Here is a 16,480-nt window from a genome sequence, read left to right as displayed (position 1 = left end):
AAAAACCCTAAAACCCCCAGGAAAACTACTTTTTGAGACAGGAAAAGACAGTAGTCCAGGGGTGTGGTCTGTTGGAGTTGGGGAGGGGTTTGGTTTTGAGTGGAATAGCTCTGCTTGTGTTTTGAGTAAATCAGGTCTTCTTTCTCTCTGTTTTGCAGTACAGAGTGCCACATGTCACCAATACCAGTATTTGAAGAATGTACTGTTCACTTGCATTGAAAAATGTCATGCTTGTATGTCTGCTTGAAGTATTTAAATATCAATGTAGTAATATGTAATTTAGAGACTGCAGGAAAGATGTGCTGATGTTTTGAAGCCTTTTTTTTTCTGTAGAAATCAAAGCAAAAGTAAAATTTCTAACACCTTTATTTCATCAAGTGGAAGAAGGTAGTCAGGGTATCATTCCTTTTCTACTTTGAATTTTTATGAACTTAAATGTGTTTTGAGTTGAAAGCTTCACAAAGCATAGTGTTGGTCAGTTTATAGTACAGCAGTTTGAAATGCAGAGAGTCTTGCCAGACAGCCTGAGTCAGTGTTTACGTGTGTAGTACTTGACAATGAACAGGAACTGATGATTTTAGTTGTATACAGGCTATATTTAAAATGGTTATATATTTTAACACGGCAGTTTCATAGGCTCCTACTTAATACCGCAGGACTGTTTTTCAACACCTTGTGTAGTTCTTGCCGTTGAAGTCTGCTAATATTAGAGGAATAATCTGAGATGTGCCTGAGCAGGCTATTTTTGCATGCCTTACATGCATAGTGAGGCATGAGGCCAGTCATCATCTGTTTTCAGCCAAGAGTGCATTGTTAAGATATCAGTTTGTATTAATGACTGATACTATCAGTCCTTAAAAGCAGTTTGAATTCAGAGCATTTGTTATGTATTTTTGAACTAGGAAAAATAATTTTCTAGTAGAATAGTGCAAGTATTGATTTCACTTTCAATATACTGAAATTCTGCTCTGGCTAATGTCTAGTCTTAGACACACAGCTGCTGGGACCACGAGCTGCTCATTGTGGCCAAGACTGGGTTTTACTGTTTTGGTTTTCATCTTGAAGCGACTTGGACATCTGTCTTGGAAAGGACTAGATCACCAGTAATAACCAGTGTAAATGTTAGATACCTTCTTCTTTCAATGGACTGTCTTTTTGGAAGAGTCTGTGTGGGCTCATATGCTCATTTGCAATTTTCTTAAATAGTTTCTAGCATAATAAAGTTTCAATATCATTTTGAAATAGCTGTTCAAATGCCTCCTGGGTTATTTTGTTTTCCCTGCTGTTATTGTTCCATTTATAGTATGCAATAATAATAAAAAAATAGAGAGGTATTTTATACTTTTTATTATCTTTTAATGGGGATGGAAACCTACCTCTCTTCCATGCAGGTATTTGTATATTTCTTTAATGTGCTCAGTTGTATATCTAAAAAAAAGGTATTATGGAAACTGCTATTGAAATATAAGGTCTTAGTTTTTTTACACTGACCCGTGTCTTTTTGCAGGCTAGAAGATGTATTATGAAGGCAACAATATATCATTTGTTGATCAGTTTTTATTTCTTTTGCTGGAGGTAGTCATAATGCCAAAGTGTATGTTTATCTTGAACAAAGTAGAGGAAATGGAGGATGATGATAAAGCACTCAAAGTGTCATTTACTCTGTTAAACCTGTACTACAGAGTGCGGATTTGTTAGTCCCTGACAGTTACAGTGCCATTAGTTATTGTAGCCCTAAATGCCAGATGTGGCATCTCATGGTGCTGTGAGGGCTGGGCTGTCTGGTTAATGTGATCTTCATTGTGGCTCAGGCTCACATTGAAGTGAAGTTTCTTTGTAGCCATTCCTATTTCACTGACTTCTCATTTTGTTACTGAAAATAAATTCTAAAAAAGGTATGCATGACCTTCTTGAAAAATATATTTTTTCTTTGCCACTTGAGCATTTGTATGGAGGATGAGGTGTTGGGCCAACTAGTTACCTTTTGATCTTAAGCACTTTTTATTATATGGGGCTTTGATGGAGGTACCTGGGAATACCATTTTTTTTCAGGGATATAATGGATAGAGAGTAGAGCATTTTTTGACTATCTAAGCAGAAGATTTAGGCTTTGTGTATAGGTCCCTTGGTCTCCTTTCTCAGTTCACTTTGTGGAATATATTTCACTGTAAGTGAATTCAAACTGATAATTAAAAGTAATTTTTTGGATAGCAATTTTTTGGAACATGTTTGCCTTTTCGTTTGACATATACTTCTGTGTTTCTCTTTAAGAAGTTGACTTAAATGGTATCATTTCATATTCCTGGAAATAATTGAAGCTTTTTTCTTGAAAGCATGTTGCCTGATTTAGCTAAATTGCAAGCACTGAAAATGCTGTAATGAAAGAAAAGCAGATAATGTTGATCTGTGTGTATTAACATGATTGTCCTATTTTGTTTTTGTTTTTTTTTTTTCAGGAGAGAAATAGAAACAAACAATAACTATATGGAGATGTCCTGCTAGAATACAACACTAATGATGTAGACTCTGGAAATGCCTAATATGTCTAAGAAGACGTTATTAAAGCTTTTTTCTGCTTAAGGTGACATCTTTGAACACTTTAACACGAAATTGACTCTTCTTGTAATGGTTCTCATCAGTGCATCTGCCCTTATACTCTCTCACCAAACACACTTGAGAACTGTACCTTCGTCAAGCACTTTCTGTCCTGAAGCTTTTACCAGTATCTGCTGTCTTTTGTATTTATGCATCCTAGCTAAGGCACAGGAGACCGAACGAATGCAAGGATTCATTAACTCTTTGAATTTGTTAAATACTAACATTTAACCATTAGAAGTGGTTCAATGATGTGAGATTCACATTGCTTCAACTTAATTTTTTCTTTGTTGTAGTTTTTTTAATTGTCAGTTTTTAGCTATTCAACAGATTAAAAGCAAATCATGCCATATTTAGTCCTGGAGTAAAACTCAAGTCTAAATGTTCATGTGAAAATTATTGTAGTAATCTTTTAATATGGCAAAGCAACTTTAAGCTGCAGTTTAGCCAAATGAATTGTAACATGAAATTATAATAGAATGACATTTCCCTTGTTTCAAACTGTTTGGTGTAAGAGAATATTAATATGCAGCTTGGTGGACACCACCAGTTAATGCACATTTCTTTATTTTTTTTCTGTAACATGTATACTGAAAAAAAGTGCATTTGTCTGAGGAACTGTTTGTTTGCTACCACTCAATGAATCTCAGTTTTGAGTAAATGTACCTCAGTCTAAATCAGACTTTTTATGACCTTTATAACTACATTTAAAATAATCTTTAATTCCTATTTCTGGGTGTTTGCAAGCCTGACAGATTGCTATCATGAAAGTGAAAATTTACTCCTCTAGGTGATTCACTAGCTAAATAAACATAATTCTTGTTTAGCAAGCATATACTGTTTCTCAAATTTTTTTTTGTTTCATTGTGCCAACATCGAGGTGTTTTCCCCCTGTTTGGAAATATTTTGACAAGCATTCTTTGGTCCATGGAGTTGACATATTGATAACCACGTTAAGATTTTTGTTAGAAACATGCAACAAGAGTTTTAGAATACATATTAAATGGGCCAATTATGTACTAATTTTTAACCTCTCAAGAGTATATCTTCTGTTTCAATTCATATAGCAACACATTCTGTCTGCTGGAAGAGAATATTGAAAAACTGCTAAGAGGGTGTATTGACTGTACAAATTACTGAACAACCTGTACCAAACTCCAGGGATAGCTTTCCCTTTTTAGAGCAGCGATGTAGAAGTCAGATATCTTCTAGCTTAAAATAGCAGTAGCTCATATTATTTGAACATGTTTCATGTCTTACTGTCCAACACAGATGTTTGTATTGTGTTTTAAGTCCTTCATTTACAGATTTTGGCAAAGTTCTGGAGCTTAGGTAGCAAAGGTCTGTCTTTAATACAGATGATTTTGATGACTTTTGCTTTCTCTCTTCTTAAGCCCTTTGCACTCATACAATCATGCAAATGCAAGAAGTTCAGTGCACACTTCTTGCTCATTATTTTAAATATTGTTAGAGACTGCAGGGTAGCAGACACGAATCTCAATTTTTACTGCCAGTTATCTGGAAGCTCAAAAGGGAGGCCACTGCTATATTTTGGAGTAAAGAAGCAATGTCACTTAAATGATAGATGAGTCATAAATAGCAAGTGGGATAAGGGAGGGATAAGCAAAGTGCATATTGTAAGAGGAGACTAGGAGACAGAGGTTTCAAGCCCAATCCCTATGAAATTTGGCTTCAGCCCAAAAATTACTGCTTCCATGTGTATCTGTTCCTTGCTAAAAGGTTTTATAGCTCTTTGTTTCCCTCTGTGGGCTGATTTATTCCAGCTGTCATTGATCAGTTGAAGTGGCAAAGGTCAAGGTAGTGAGTCCAAAGGATGTAGTTCGTCTGTGATCCCCCAAGGTATCAGTATGTTTCTGCTGCTTTGTTACAAAACCATCTTATTAAAATTCCCAAAAGTTCCCAGTTACCAGAAAGCTTATGTTGGAGTCAAGCGTTCAGGAACTGATTGCATGTGCAACCCTAGTTTGCTTTCACTGCAGTATTCATATTTTTGCAGGCTTTGTTAATATTTCCTGCCTTACCCCATGCCTTTTTTATTCTAATAGCATGAGCGCTGCTCTTATATTGAATCGGGTTCAGCATCAAGTGGGTTCATCACTTTGTTGCAGCTTTGAAAGCTGGGAAGATGAGACAGGATTGTGGGAGAAGGAGGTGATCACATTTAGAGAGCTGTGACAGTTCTTACACTGTTCCAGGATTGTTAGCAAATCTACAAATAGAAGAGTTTGATTGCTGATGGTGTTAGTCATGTTGCAACCGATTTGCTGACTGCTGAGAGTTTAGTATGTGCAGCTGAAATTGAAAGGAATTCTATGTGCATATAAAGTACTGTAAAAATGGTATATAACATTGTAAAATCAGCTGTGGAGTGCTGTATTAGTTAATGGACATGTGAAGCTTCTAATCTTCAGCTTCCTTATGCACAAGTTCTTTTCCTCCAGAAAGAAAAGGAATGGTGCTTATTATCTCAAATAAATGTAGAAATGCCTTTTTTTGGTCTGATTTTTCAATACGGTGAAGGTGTTACAGTGGTCGCTTTCTAACTTCTAATGGAGGAATCAGTGGAACCCCTTTTCTGTTGCTGATGCCTCCTCCTTTGTGCCAGCCTTTGTTTTTCTGTGATCCAAACTGAGCCAGTTCAAGCCATTTTCTGCTGCTTCAGTGGTTGACCAGCTCTCTGTGATGCTAGATGTTTAGAAGAGAGATGGTGGGAGGGTGAGGAAGAGAATTGTTCTTTCAGAAGCAGGTACCCACTGTTGAATAAACTTAGCTGCACTACAACTACACACCTGGGGTTGGTGAGCCAGAGATGCAGCAGAGTATTTATTAGTGGCAAAGGCTCCCCAGGGGTGAAAAAACAAAATCAATTCTGCTTCCAGTGTAAGATTTTGGTAGTGTACACGTGAGATATGATGTTGTCACACATAGTGATACAAGGAGGACAGAGGAAATGCTGAGTATTCTCCATTTTGATTACTTCTTTCAGTCTGAGGAGGCCTAAGAGTTGTCATAGAAAGTTGCTGTGGGAACGGTTCTCCTAACAACACAGGTGCGACAAACCAAGATTGTAAGAGTTTTGCTCACCTTTGGGCATCTTTGGTTTTGTAATATCAGCATCTGCCACGTAGTATTTTGATAATTGACAGGAATAATTTCTGTCAGTTGAACGTGCACATTGCTTGCTTAAGGAAGACCTGAGCGCTACTTTATTTTGAGGGACTCGGATTGAGAAAAAGTCAACATTCACAACTAGACAAATTACACTTCTTCAGGTGTTTTATAATTCTGTGCTTAATTTATTAAGTACTTACTTCTCTACATTCTCTTTGTCTGTTTTTTTTATTTTTGGCTACCCTGGCAGTTTCAATGTTCACCATCTGCAAAATTTGGATGCAAAAGCCCCTTGCCAAAATTATTCTCATTCCAGACAAATCTATGGCACCAAACAAAAGATAATGTTGAGGTCAAGTGCAAATAATGTAGTATTTAGGAGGAAGCATCTTAAATATTTTTCATTGTTTCGTCCAAGTTCTATTTTGAAGTTGCTTTCTATTTCATAGGAGAATTTGCACACTTGAAATGGATTCACAGAATGGGTCACATTGGAAGGGACCGTAGTGGGATCATCTGGTCCAACCTCCCTGTGCAAGCAGGGTCATTCTAGAAAATTCCTAACGAAATCAGTGCATTTTTCCTAGCTGAACTTGAGTTGAAGCAACAGTGTTTTGAATTCTCTAAGTCACAGTCACCTTAATTTTTCAAAATTACTGGTGACTTTTACCAGAAAGATTTTTACATACTTCACCTGATTCTAGGGCCATGAAAAATCCAGTGGAGACAGTCTTTGAATTTTCTCCAGCACTGTTTTTTAAATTAATAGTTCTAAGCATTCAAATGCAAACCACCCTTTAGGAGTGGCTTTCCAAAGCCATTTCTACTATTTTTTCCTTCTATTTAGTTAAGGAAATGCACAAATATTTTCCATGTCTTGTTTATCCTTTTGCTGGGTGAAGATCCATATAATTTACTGATAAATTAAGAGAGATTAAGAGAGTGGCTCTTTTCCATCTAGGTGTAGCAAACTTGGTTTCAATTTTGTGGGTTTTTTTGTTTTACCATTTTGTTTTACAAATGTTGTACCATTACAGTGTGGTGACAGAGATGAGAGTTCTTCAACATGAGAGTTGACCATTGGATCTAATTAAATATATTTGAAAGTTTCCTCAGGAGCAACCTGTTCATATCTTTTGTTCTATTTTCCACCTGACACATTTAGTGTAGTTCAGCATGGGGGAGGAAAGAATTTCTCTATGGGTCATAGGAATTCTAAGTAAATTAGTTTGGTCTCATATACAAATACTGGTGTACAGCTGGCAGGCTTTCCTCAAAGCATCTGTTCTATACTGTCTGTTCTACTTTACATATTTTAATAAAGTGCATTTTAATATGATGAATACAAACCTTTCAGTTGACAAATTTAAATTTGTATCTAGTCCAGGCTTTCAACAGTATTTCTCTTATAATAATCACAAAGCATTCTTATTAATGGTACTGTCAATGTCCAGGGTTCTCTAAGCAAAATATTAATAATAAAATTTGCTGCTTATTAATATTAGGAGATGTCTAATGTTTGTGTTATCTGTTCTTTTCTGACCTTGTCCTTCCTGCAAGTGGAAATGCAACAAACAGGAGTCAGTGACCAGTTGGATGTCTTCTCCAATCAATTTAACTATGTATTTCACAATAAACTTGTTCTGCCACACTGCAGGTAGAATGCAGATGGGTGGGTCTTCACATATCTTCCTCCAGAAGTCTGTTCTTAGTTCAATGCTCAAGAGACAGTGAATTTCTTCTTCCCATCTAAGTAAGCATTCCTTTCCACTTTCCTACCCTTTCTCTGAAAACTCCACTGGGTATGTCTGTCAGCTGTTTCCTTTGGGTGCCCACAAGGGAAGCCTGGCTTTGGATGCTGTTTTCACAATCTACAGAAAAGTTCCTGACTTCACTTATTTCTTTCTCTGGAGAGAGGAAGTTTTCTGACTGAGTTAAGCTTGTCTCAGTCAGCCTTGTTTGCCCCAGTGCAAATAGAGAAATACTGCCTTTATAACTGGATTCATTCAATCTCCTATGTGGTGTATGCCATCTTACAAAGTTAACTCTGCTGCATTTTCATTCAGAAGGTGGAAACAGAAACAGTATTTCATTGGAATTTAAGGACACACTAATTATAACAAGGATCCACTTTTAAGTGTTCTTCTGAATTTTAGTGCTGGTGATAACCAAAGTGTTAACAGTGAGAATTTATAAGCTGTTTGCATATCCTGTGTGCATTTGCACTTGTCATCTTAATTAACATCCTTTGCCTGTAAAATTAGTTTGTAACTCTTGAGAAACTTAATTTTTGTTTATTGTTTTGAATTTCATCCACTCTGGGATACCGTAACTTTTCATCTGCCTGCACAAGTTTATGTGCATCTTGAGAATGAGGTGGATGTTCATGTAAAATGAAACAAGATACTCTAGATCAATGGCTGTATTTAAGTTGAGCTTATGGATTTCCAAATGCTCAAGCTCTCTTGATTTGTGCACTCTTATGTGAAGCGTTACACTTTCATCTTGAGCTCTTTCTTTCCTGTTCACATCCTTTCTTTCCTGTTCTTCAAACATCTGAAAGAACCTCAGGTGTTAACAAAAGAAGTCCTCCCTTCATGCTTAGTCCAGGAATAAAAATTTCCAAACAGCATTTGAGCAAGCTAAATGAAAGTTCAGCTTTAGTTTGAGGTAAGCTATTACATTTCAGCAAAGAGGTGAGATTAAAGGTTGTGGATCATTCATTGCCTACTGTAATTGTATATCTACTGTTAAAAAAAAAAAAAAAAGCTGAAATTTTATTTTGCAAGCATTAATAGATGCAGCTGCTGTTCAGTGTTACCCAAGAATCCTAATGGGATTTTCATCAGTTTGGATTAGCAGCTTTGTGAAATAGGTGGTGAGAGGACTGGGATCTCTTCTTCCAGAAATAAAGAATTGTTAAATTGGGTAAAATCCAGGTGTTTGTGACGTGTGACTGGAATACATTGAATGTTAAATCTCCCCCTCTTCTGAAAGTTACCTGGAAAACATGGCTACTAAATTATTATAATTTTTTTAAACTTAAATTAGCTGCCTGTTTGTTTTCAGTAGCTTAACTGATTTGCAACTCAGTTCTCATGAGATGCTTCACTGGGTCTTGTGAGTGTGGTGCTTCATCAGAAAATGTGCAAAACTGTATTTAATTTCTTCAAGTTAATGTAATGTAATTGCTATTAACTTGATCTGTATTCCATTCAGCTTTATATTTGATGATAATGCTTGGTCTTTCAGTTGTATTGATCTTCTTTGATTTCAAGAATACCACATACAGAACAATTCAGAGAATTTTTTTAGTTACTGAAATTTATGCTTATTTTAAATGTTAATAAATAACTATCATTATCTGCTCTTTGGGTTGCTAATGAGTATTGATGGTTCTTTTGAAAACTAAAAGTCAAAGATGGAGACAGGAATGCTTGTCTTGGGAAGTAGATGAAGTGCTGGAATACTAAAGAGAACTCACAGCTGTATGAGATAAAAGATATTTAAGAGGGTTTTGTAAAGTTGGGTCTTCATTCTCATTTCAGTGTAGCTGGAAGAATCTTTTGAACAAAGACTTAATTTTAAGTATGTTCAAGTGTTCCAGTTGCACTCCTAAACTGGTCTGCATGCCGTGGGTTTTTTGTTTTGTTTTTTCCCCCCATTTGTCTCATCTCTCTTCTGCTTTTTGCTTCACATTATGATTTTGCTCTTGGTCTTACATCAGTTTACAGTCTTACCTTGCTCTCCAATAAAAAGTTCCCTGTTTCATTCCTGCTTTAAGTAAGCACTGCATTTTGCAAGGCTTGGAATGTTAGTTGTGTTCAGAGCATTGGCTGTTCCCCTGTCCCAGGTCATTGCTGCTGCACTAGGCTTAGCCAGCTGATCCCACAGTCAGTGACATTTCTATTCCTACTTAATGTTGGTTATCTGAAGAAGTGACCCAGTTACTAGTTTATTTCTGAGAAGAATAGTTGGAGGAGGCTGTAGTGATGAGTTGCATCATTTTTATTCTCCTACTGGTTAAATGACAAGACAATGAAATATGAGCTTTACATTAAAAAAATACGTTTTCCCACACAAGCTGTGTTTTGAACGCTGCAACTTTGTTCTTGCACGTTCTATTTCATTTTCTCTGTGCCAAATCTATCTTAATGGCGTTCAAGACCTTTTAGGTGGACTGTAAAAGTTTGTTAAACACAGCTTTTTTGCATCATTACACCATGATGGAGTTTCTCACTTTCTGTCTGTGTTTAAAGCTGAGAGTAAGGTTGCAGCTGAGGAACTTCAATCTCATTCAGTGAACCTGCCTGCTTTGTCTGCAGCAGAAATTTCATGTGGAAGGACACCATGACTTTCTGCCTTCTTGTGATGCCCCCTTCCTTACAGTTCAATTAATTATGACTATGGTATGTAACAGAACAATGAGCTGTTGGTGGGGTTGGTTGAAACAAGTGGGAGGGATAACGGGACATCTTTCCAAAAAATTGGAAACAGGTGAATTGTGTGGTATTTTCAGCTACAGGGAGCAAATACACCAACAAAGCCTAAGGTAAAAGGAAATGGAGGAAATGCTGTCCAGATGTGTAGTTTTGCTATACATTTGTGTAAAGGTTCAGTATGTAGCTAAGATTCTTTTAGGGGCTTTGGGTATATTTGGTGTCTGTTGTGGTTTTTTCGTAATTGGAGGAGTTTCTAACCTTAAATCTACAATTCTGATGATTGTTAAGTATATCTGGGTGATTTTTTTTTAATTGGGGAGAAGTTAATTTTAATTTTTTTTTAAAGTTGGAGAGTTTTTTTTAAAGTTGGAGAGTTCCCTACCTCTCCAACTTCAAATCCCTCAGAAAGACCTACTAGCAGTGCAGGAAAAAGTTTGTGAAATGCAGACAAGTGAACAATTAGCTGTGAGTTCATGAGCTCGGGGGCAATCTCCCAGCCCACAAAGGGATGTGCAAAGAGAAGCTGAGACTGAGGCGCTGCTGCCTGCATGACCCTGGAAGATATTGCAGCTCACTTTGCAAGATAAGCCTGTGAAAGGAGACTTGAAACAGCTTAAGGCCATGTCAGAGCTCTGATCAAATAACTTGCTGTTTTTTACAATTTTTTTCTCAAAAGTTAAGGTACCACTGAGGCACAGACACTAGAGACCCCAAGTGAGACCATCCCTGCTGCAGAGTATTTACTTTCACTGAGCAATGGGAGAGAAAAAACCCCACCCTCTGACTACAGACTGGCAATTAATGATTTGATGAAGCACTGGGATAATGGCATGCCCAGAACAGAATAGCTGTGTACTGTGCTGTGCCTTTAAGTCATTCAGTATGATAAGATTTATTTTAATAAGCGAGCTAATTTTTCTTAAATTCTGGCATCAAAATACTGCTAGAGAAAGAGGAATTTATATTCACTTGGCAGTCAAAAGATAATCGTGAATGTGATATTTAAAATCTTTTATTTCTGCAAACATTGGTGTGCACAAATATCTCCACTTTGTATTTTTTGAGAAACAGATCCTCAACTAGAATGGCTAAATGTAATACAGTAATTCTTACATTTGTACTTAGTCAACCACCAGCGGGCATAAACTCATCTATATTTAACTGGTAATGTAATAATCCTATTATAATAAATCACATTTTCTACAGGAGAGTTGAAGGACATGCAAAGGGTGAGACGCTTTAGATTTCACAAGTGGATGTCACTGAACTTAAACACTTCTAAAGAAGACTGAGGAAATGGGGATAGTTGAAAAAAGAATGTGCTGACAGCAAATATTTTTATTTGTGTGTGTGGTGGGAAAAGGGTTAAATAGAAGTCAATAGTGGTGGGATACATGGAAATCTTAGGGAAAGCACCGTGAAGATAGAGTCTGTGTTAGGGACCGAAAAGGGTTTAGTGAGGAGGTACAGGTTAAGCTAATGATAGAGAATGTGCAAAAATGGCTGAAAAGGGGAATAAAATCATTGATAATAATTAAAGATTTTTGAGTCTAGAGTTTGATCTGGGAGAAACATTTGTAGTACAAGTATTCCATCACACTAGTAGGAGGGAAGAGGTGGAAATTCCAGAGCGTGCTCTCAGGATGGCTGCAGTTCTCTGCTGGTTGCAACTTTCCTCACAAAGCTAAGAGCTTGACCTTGAATCACTTCTGCCTGAGGAAGGAAGTCAAGAGGAAAACATCCAGGCTGGTAAGTAATTTACCCTCTAATCTGCTAGCAAAATTTAAAGAAGGATGAGCTCTGTGCAGCTTTTCAAAGAGAAGAACTGCTGAGTCTTAAGGGAGGCTAAACCTCTGAGTATGAAATTTTTCAGGAGAGGTTTAAGATTAAGTTTTAGCCTTCCCCTGTCATCTAGCTCACATCACGAGTAATAAAAGGCTCATTGTTGGCTGTTTTGGATCCAGCTTTGTAGGTCTCTTTAAAATCTGTATGGAATGCTCAGATATTGCAGAGAGTTTTGAGGCCATGTTCTTTTTAATCACAAAGCTTCGCAGATTTATGATGAGCCCAAAGTCCTTGGCCAGTAATGTCACAAAGACTGATATCCAATACAGATCAAATTAAAATCTTCCTGTAATGTTAATGCAAAAAAAGCATGCCTGTATTGGAGTCTTCTATCCCAGTAGCTAAAGAAATATTGGATGAAAAAATGATGTATTAAATTGCACAGTGTATATTTTTTTTCATGTTTCAACTTCTAAATCAAATTTCAACATTTTTTTGTTATTTAGTGTTCATAACATTGTGCTCAAAAAAGAGTATGAAAATGGATGCATGAAATAGGTAAATAAACCAGAATTTCTTTCCTTTTTTTTTTTGGTTTGTTTGTTTTCCTGAACAGGGATCCAGAAGGTGTGAAAAGACATTTCAGTCCTAGGTTTTAACAAAGTCAAGGAGTTTGTTGCAAAAATATTTTAAAAACTTTAACTCAGCCCTTTTTGCAGGTTTTTTATACAATTAATAAGAATGGATATGAAAGTTGGACCAAAAATCTAGCTAATCTGATACTCTGATCACAACCAATCATTAGAACAAGAGGAGCAGTATGAGAGCAAGGAAAGAAGCTGCCTCCAGCATTCTCACCTAACTTCCTGTTTGCTGAGACTTTCTGAATCAAGACCTTTCCTGCATTTCATTGAATTATTTCAGTTGCTTTGTGGTTAGTGGATTACGTAAATGAACAGACTCAGAAAACCTTTAAATGAAGGAAAATTCTGTAGCAAAACGTAATTTTTTAAAAAAAATGTTGTATCATCTGCAGTAGCAATATGATTCACTTTAGAGGCAAGGACAAAAAAGTCCACTGAGAACTCTCAAAAGGACAAAGTTAAGTATGGTTTTTCTCTGTTAAAAAGAAACTCTAACCAAATATGAAAAATTATCAGGATGATAAATGGCATGTTATTCTACAGGCAAAATGACATTTACATTGCAAAATTAAATCTAGGCTGCACTTGATAGAAATCTGGTTGGAAAGTTTCTATTACTAGGTGTGTCCAGAAGGGCTATCCACAGACTTTTCACACTCTGTTTTCCTTTGGAAAAATACCTCACAGTTCCAGCAATGTTACCTTTGGAGCATTTGGTCAAAGTTTCCATCTTTATATGCATTTGGTGTTACAGAAGAAGCATTCTAAAGCAACCTACAGGAGAACTAAATATAGGAGTTAGACGGGGGCAGGTGCTGCACTCCTACTGAATCAAGTGCTTCTGTCCCTGTACAAAGACAAAATGTACTTGATGTAAGGTTAGTTACTGGTTTGGCTTTCTTCTTCCCTATGGATTCCTTGCATCATGCTCAGGTTGGGGCCTAGGCATATTGGCATAGAAAAACCTACTCCCAGGTGAAAGTTGGGTCCTTTGCTTTCTCAAGTTATTACTTGAGAAAATACATTCTGAAATAGAGTAAAAGGGCTTATGAACCCAGTTTTCCTTCCAGGAGTTTCTGTTCCCAGAGCAGGGGTGAGATGCTGCTTGGTATTACCTCTTATATTCTACAGATTTATCCTGAGTATTCATGTTTCTTTTTTCTTCAGCTCAGGGTAGAGCCCTTTTGTAAGAGATTGAATTTCAAGTGTACTGTAATTTGCACAGAGCTCAGATTATTTTACTGCCACTATAGAGAGTTTATTATTCGTGAAAGAGTAACAGCTAGGATGGCAAAAGTCCTTTTTATACATTGTGGTCATTGGTTGTTACCTGTGCAAGCTCTCATCCAGTTGTCAGCTGTGTCAGGCACCTCTGCTGCCTGTGTGCCGACCTCTGCAGCACAGTTCTGGCCCAGAGCTTTGCTACTTGGATTGTTCTCAACCAGACTTAACCAGCTCAGCAGCATCCTTGGACTGCTGCAGGTTTCTGACACAGAGCTGGATCACATCTGGGAAGTTCAAAGAAGGATCAGTTCAAATCCACTGGGTAAGCAAACAAAGAGATTCATCTGACATAGTCAATGTGTCTGCAATGGGGTTGAAATGAGAAGATTTGCCTTAAATTCACAGATTAACGTTACAGAAAAGGAGGGGATAGGGTTTTGGTGTCTCAGAGCTTCTGTAGAACACTAAACATCCTTTACCTTCATGCCATTCATGTCAGTAATGTGGGCTCTTCTTTATCTAGAAGGGGTGAGGAAATAAATTAACTGAGAATGCAAATACTGTTAAGTTTAACAAGCTTCATATGTTTCAGGCTTTCTGACACGTAGTTGATCCCAAGTCAGATTAATTATTCCAGCTCTGTAGGCAGAGTCTAGAAAAAAAGAAAGTGGAGCTTTGGGAGGCTGCGTTCTCTCCCCTGTCTAAAACTGCAGAGAGAATAGGGTTGATCATTGCTCCCATTAACTAATTGTATTTGTCTCCTACCCTCTTGCTTTCCAGCATCAAATACACTGAAGTGACAGGTTTAAATGTGCCAAATAGTTGGGTTTTTTTTTTCCTCTGTAATATCAGCAATTTTTGTATGAAAATTGCTCCTTCCAAGCCCACAGACTGGGAAGTACTAAAAGTAACGCCAGTAAACCAGAAAGCTTGTAGCAGCTGGGCCCAGCTCAAGGAAAGGAAGCTCCAACTTCTTGCAGACATGAGAGTAAAAAGATTTAATCTGGAGGGAATGTAATACATAGATCATTCTTATAACGGTGTCTTTGATAACACAAAATTCCACACAAGGAGTCATTGTTCAATGTTTTTGGACATCTTGCTAAGCTTTTTTCCCTGATATTGGTATGCAGTATCTGCCTCTAAGAAGCTGATTAAGTAATTTATACTTACAATCTAGATGAATAAGACCAGCCTGACATTCAATGGGTATGGACTTTTATAGCAAAGAACCATCATTGCAAGCTGAAGGCATTTGAGAGGTTTGAAATGTGGAGCTGTCTTACTATTATTTGGGCAAATTTCACTTGGAATATTTCAAAAACCCTTTCAGATTTTCTTTTGTCTGATTAGGATTGTATATCTCCAAGTTAAATCTGGGATGTTATAAGTATTATCTGTGTTTGGCTGGGTAGAATTTAAGGTGTGAGCCTAGCTTAGCAAAACGAGAGCAAAGCCATTTCAAGCTAAGAGGTTTTTAGTAATAAATTGGAGTGTTTGTACGTCTTTACAAAAAATAAACAAAACTTCCCACCTGGAGGTGAATTAGCCTACCATCACAGTAAAAATGAGCTGGGAAAAAATAAAAAGGAAAAAAAATCTAGAGGATGTTTTTACGCTGGCAAGAATATGGGAAGACTGGAAATGGGATGGGTTTCAGCATGTTTCCTGGAGGAAGAGGATTGAGGTAGATGCAGTGGGTATAATCTTGAGGCAGAATTAGGCTGTAGGTGTCAGTGATACCCTGGCAGTTCAAGGAGAAGTTGTCTCCCAGCAGTTTAAATGCATCCTGTGTGCAAAGCGGACGTGTACGCTGTGGGACATCCAGCGCTCTCAGCTTTCACCGCCAGATGAGTGAGGGGACTATTTTGGTGTGTACATCTGTGCTGGGTTTAGACAGGGCTCCACAAGTGCCCCCAGAACTCTGGAGAACCAATAGGGAAGGGTTATGGCTGGTCCTGGGCGTGGCAGGAGCTGCTTAATTTAGAACCATGAGAACATCCCTGTGTGCGAGGGATAAATATAGCTCCCGGTCTGAGAGGCGTCGGGTTCGGAGCACAAAGACGACAGAGGCAATTGAGATAAATTCTGTGGCCGGGGTGGAAATATTCTCTGCTGTCATGCCATTAACCTCAGGCACCAAGTCTGCTTTCAGGGGGTGCTGAGGGACTGTCACTCAGCAGTTTGTGCTTCTGCCAGGAAGCCACGGAGAGGGACGCGCTGCTGGGGGGACGTCCCTGCTCAGCTGCCTGCCCCCACACACTCTGTGCCTGGGAGGTGCTTCCACTGGCTGGAAAGTGAAGTACTGAGGTGTTTTGCTTTTCTCTTAAATTTGCACCTCTCTGTTTTGGCCGAGCACTGCAGATTTCTATTATCCTCCCTTTTTGTACATTGCTGAGAATAAATGATATCCTCCAGAGTTCTTAATTCTTTATGTGTGGGAGGGCAGATCCTGGGATTTGCTTTTGCTTCTTTTGAGTGACCTGTTGACTTCTGTGGCTTGGAGTTAGGTCCCTGATGGAGTATTTTTTGCTAAACTTCCTACCGAGATGCTGAGAGGCAGACAATCTTTGTCAGCTGTGTGACAAGACACCCTGATATTGCTGCTCTGCTGCTCACCTGTGCCAGGTAATGACCATTATCTGTCCCTGGGGCCTG

General features: G+C 37.8%; 1 protein-coding gene across 2 annotated transcripts in view; it reads left to right on the top strand.

Annotated features, from left to right (window-relative positions):
* YTHDF3 (YTH N6-methyladenosine RNA binding protein F3) overlaps positions 1-8,940 on the top strand; it is a 29,267-nt gene extending 20,327 nt beyond the window's left edge. For both annotated transcript variants that reach the window (XM_084223140.1, XM_084223141.1), the window contains one exon: positions 2,457-8,940. In XM_084223140.1, coding sequence (XP_084079266.1) covers positions 2,457-2,480 — 24 coding nt within the window. In that variant the 3' untranslated portion in view covers positions 2,481-8,940. The remainder of the gene's footprint in view (positions 1-2,456) is intronic.
* Positions 8,941-16,480: the final 7,540 nt, after the last annotated feature.

Source organism: Fringilla coelebs (genome assembly GCF_963513975.1).
Source record: "Fringilla coelebs genome assembly, chromosome: 1".
NCBI lineage: Eukaryota > Metazoa > Chordata > Aves > Passeriformes > Fringillidae > Fringilla > Fringilla coelebs.
The sequence above is the reverse complement of the archived record's forward strand: the minus strand, read 5'-3'. Positions and strand labels throughout refer to the sequence as shown.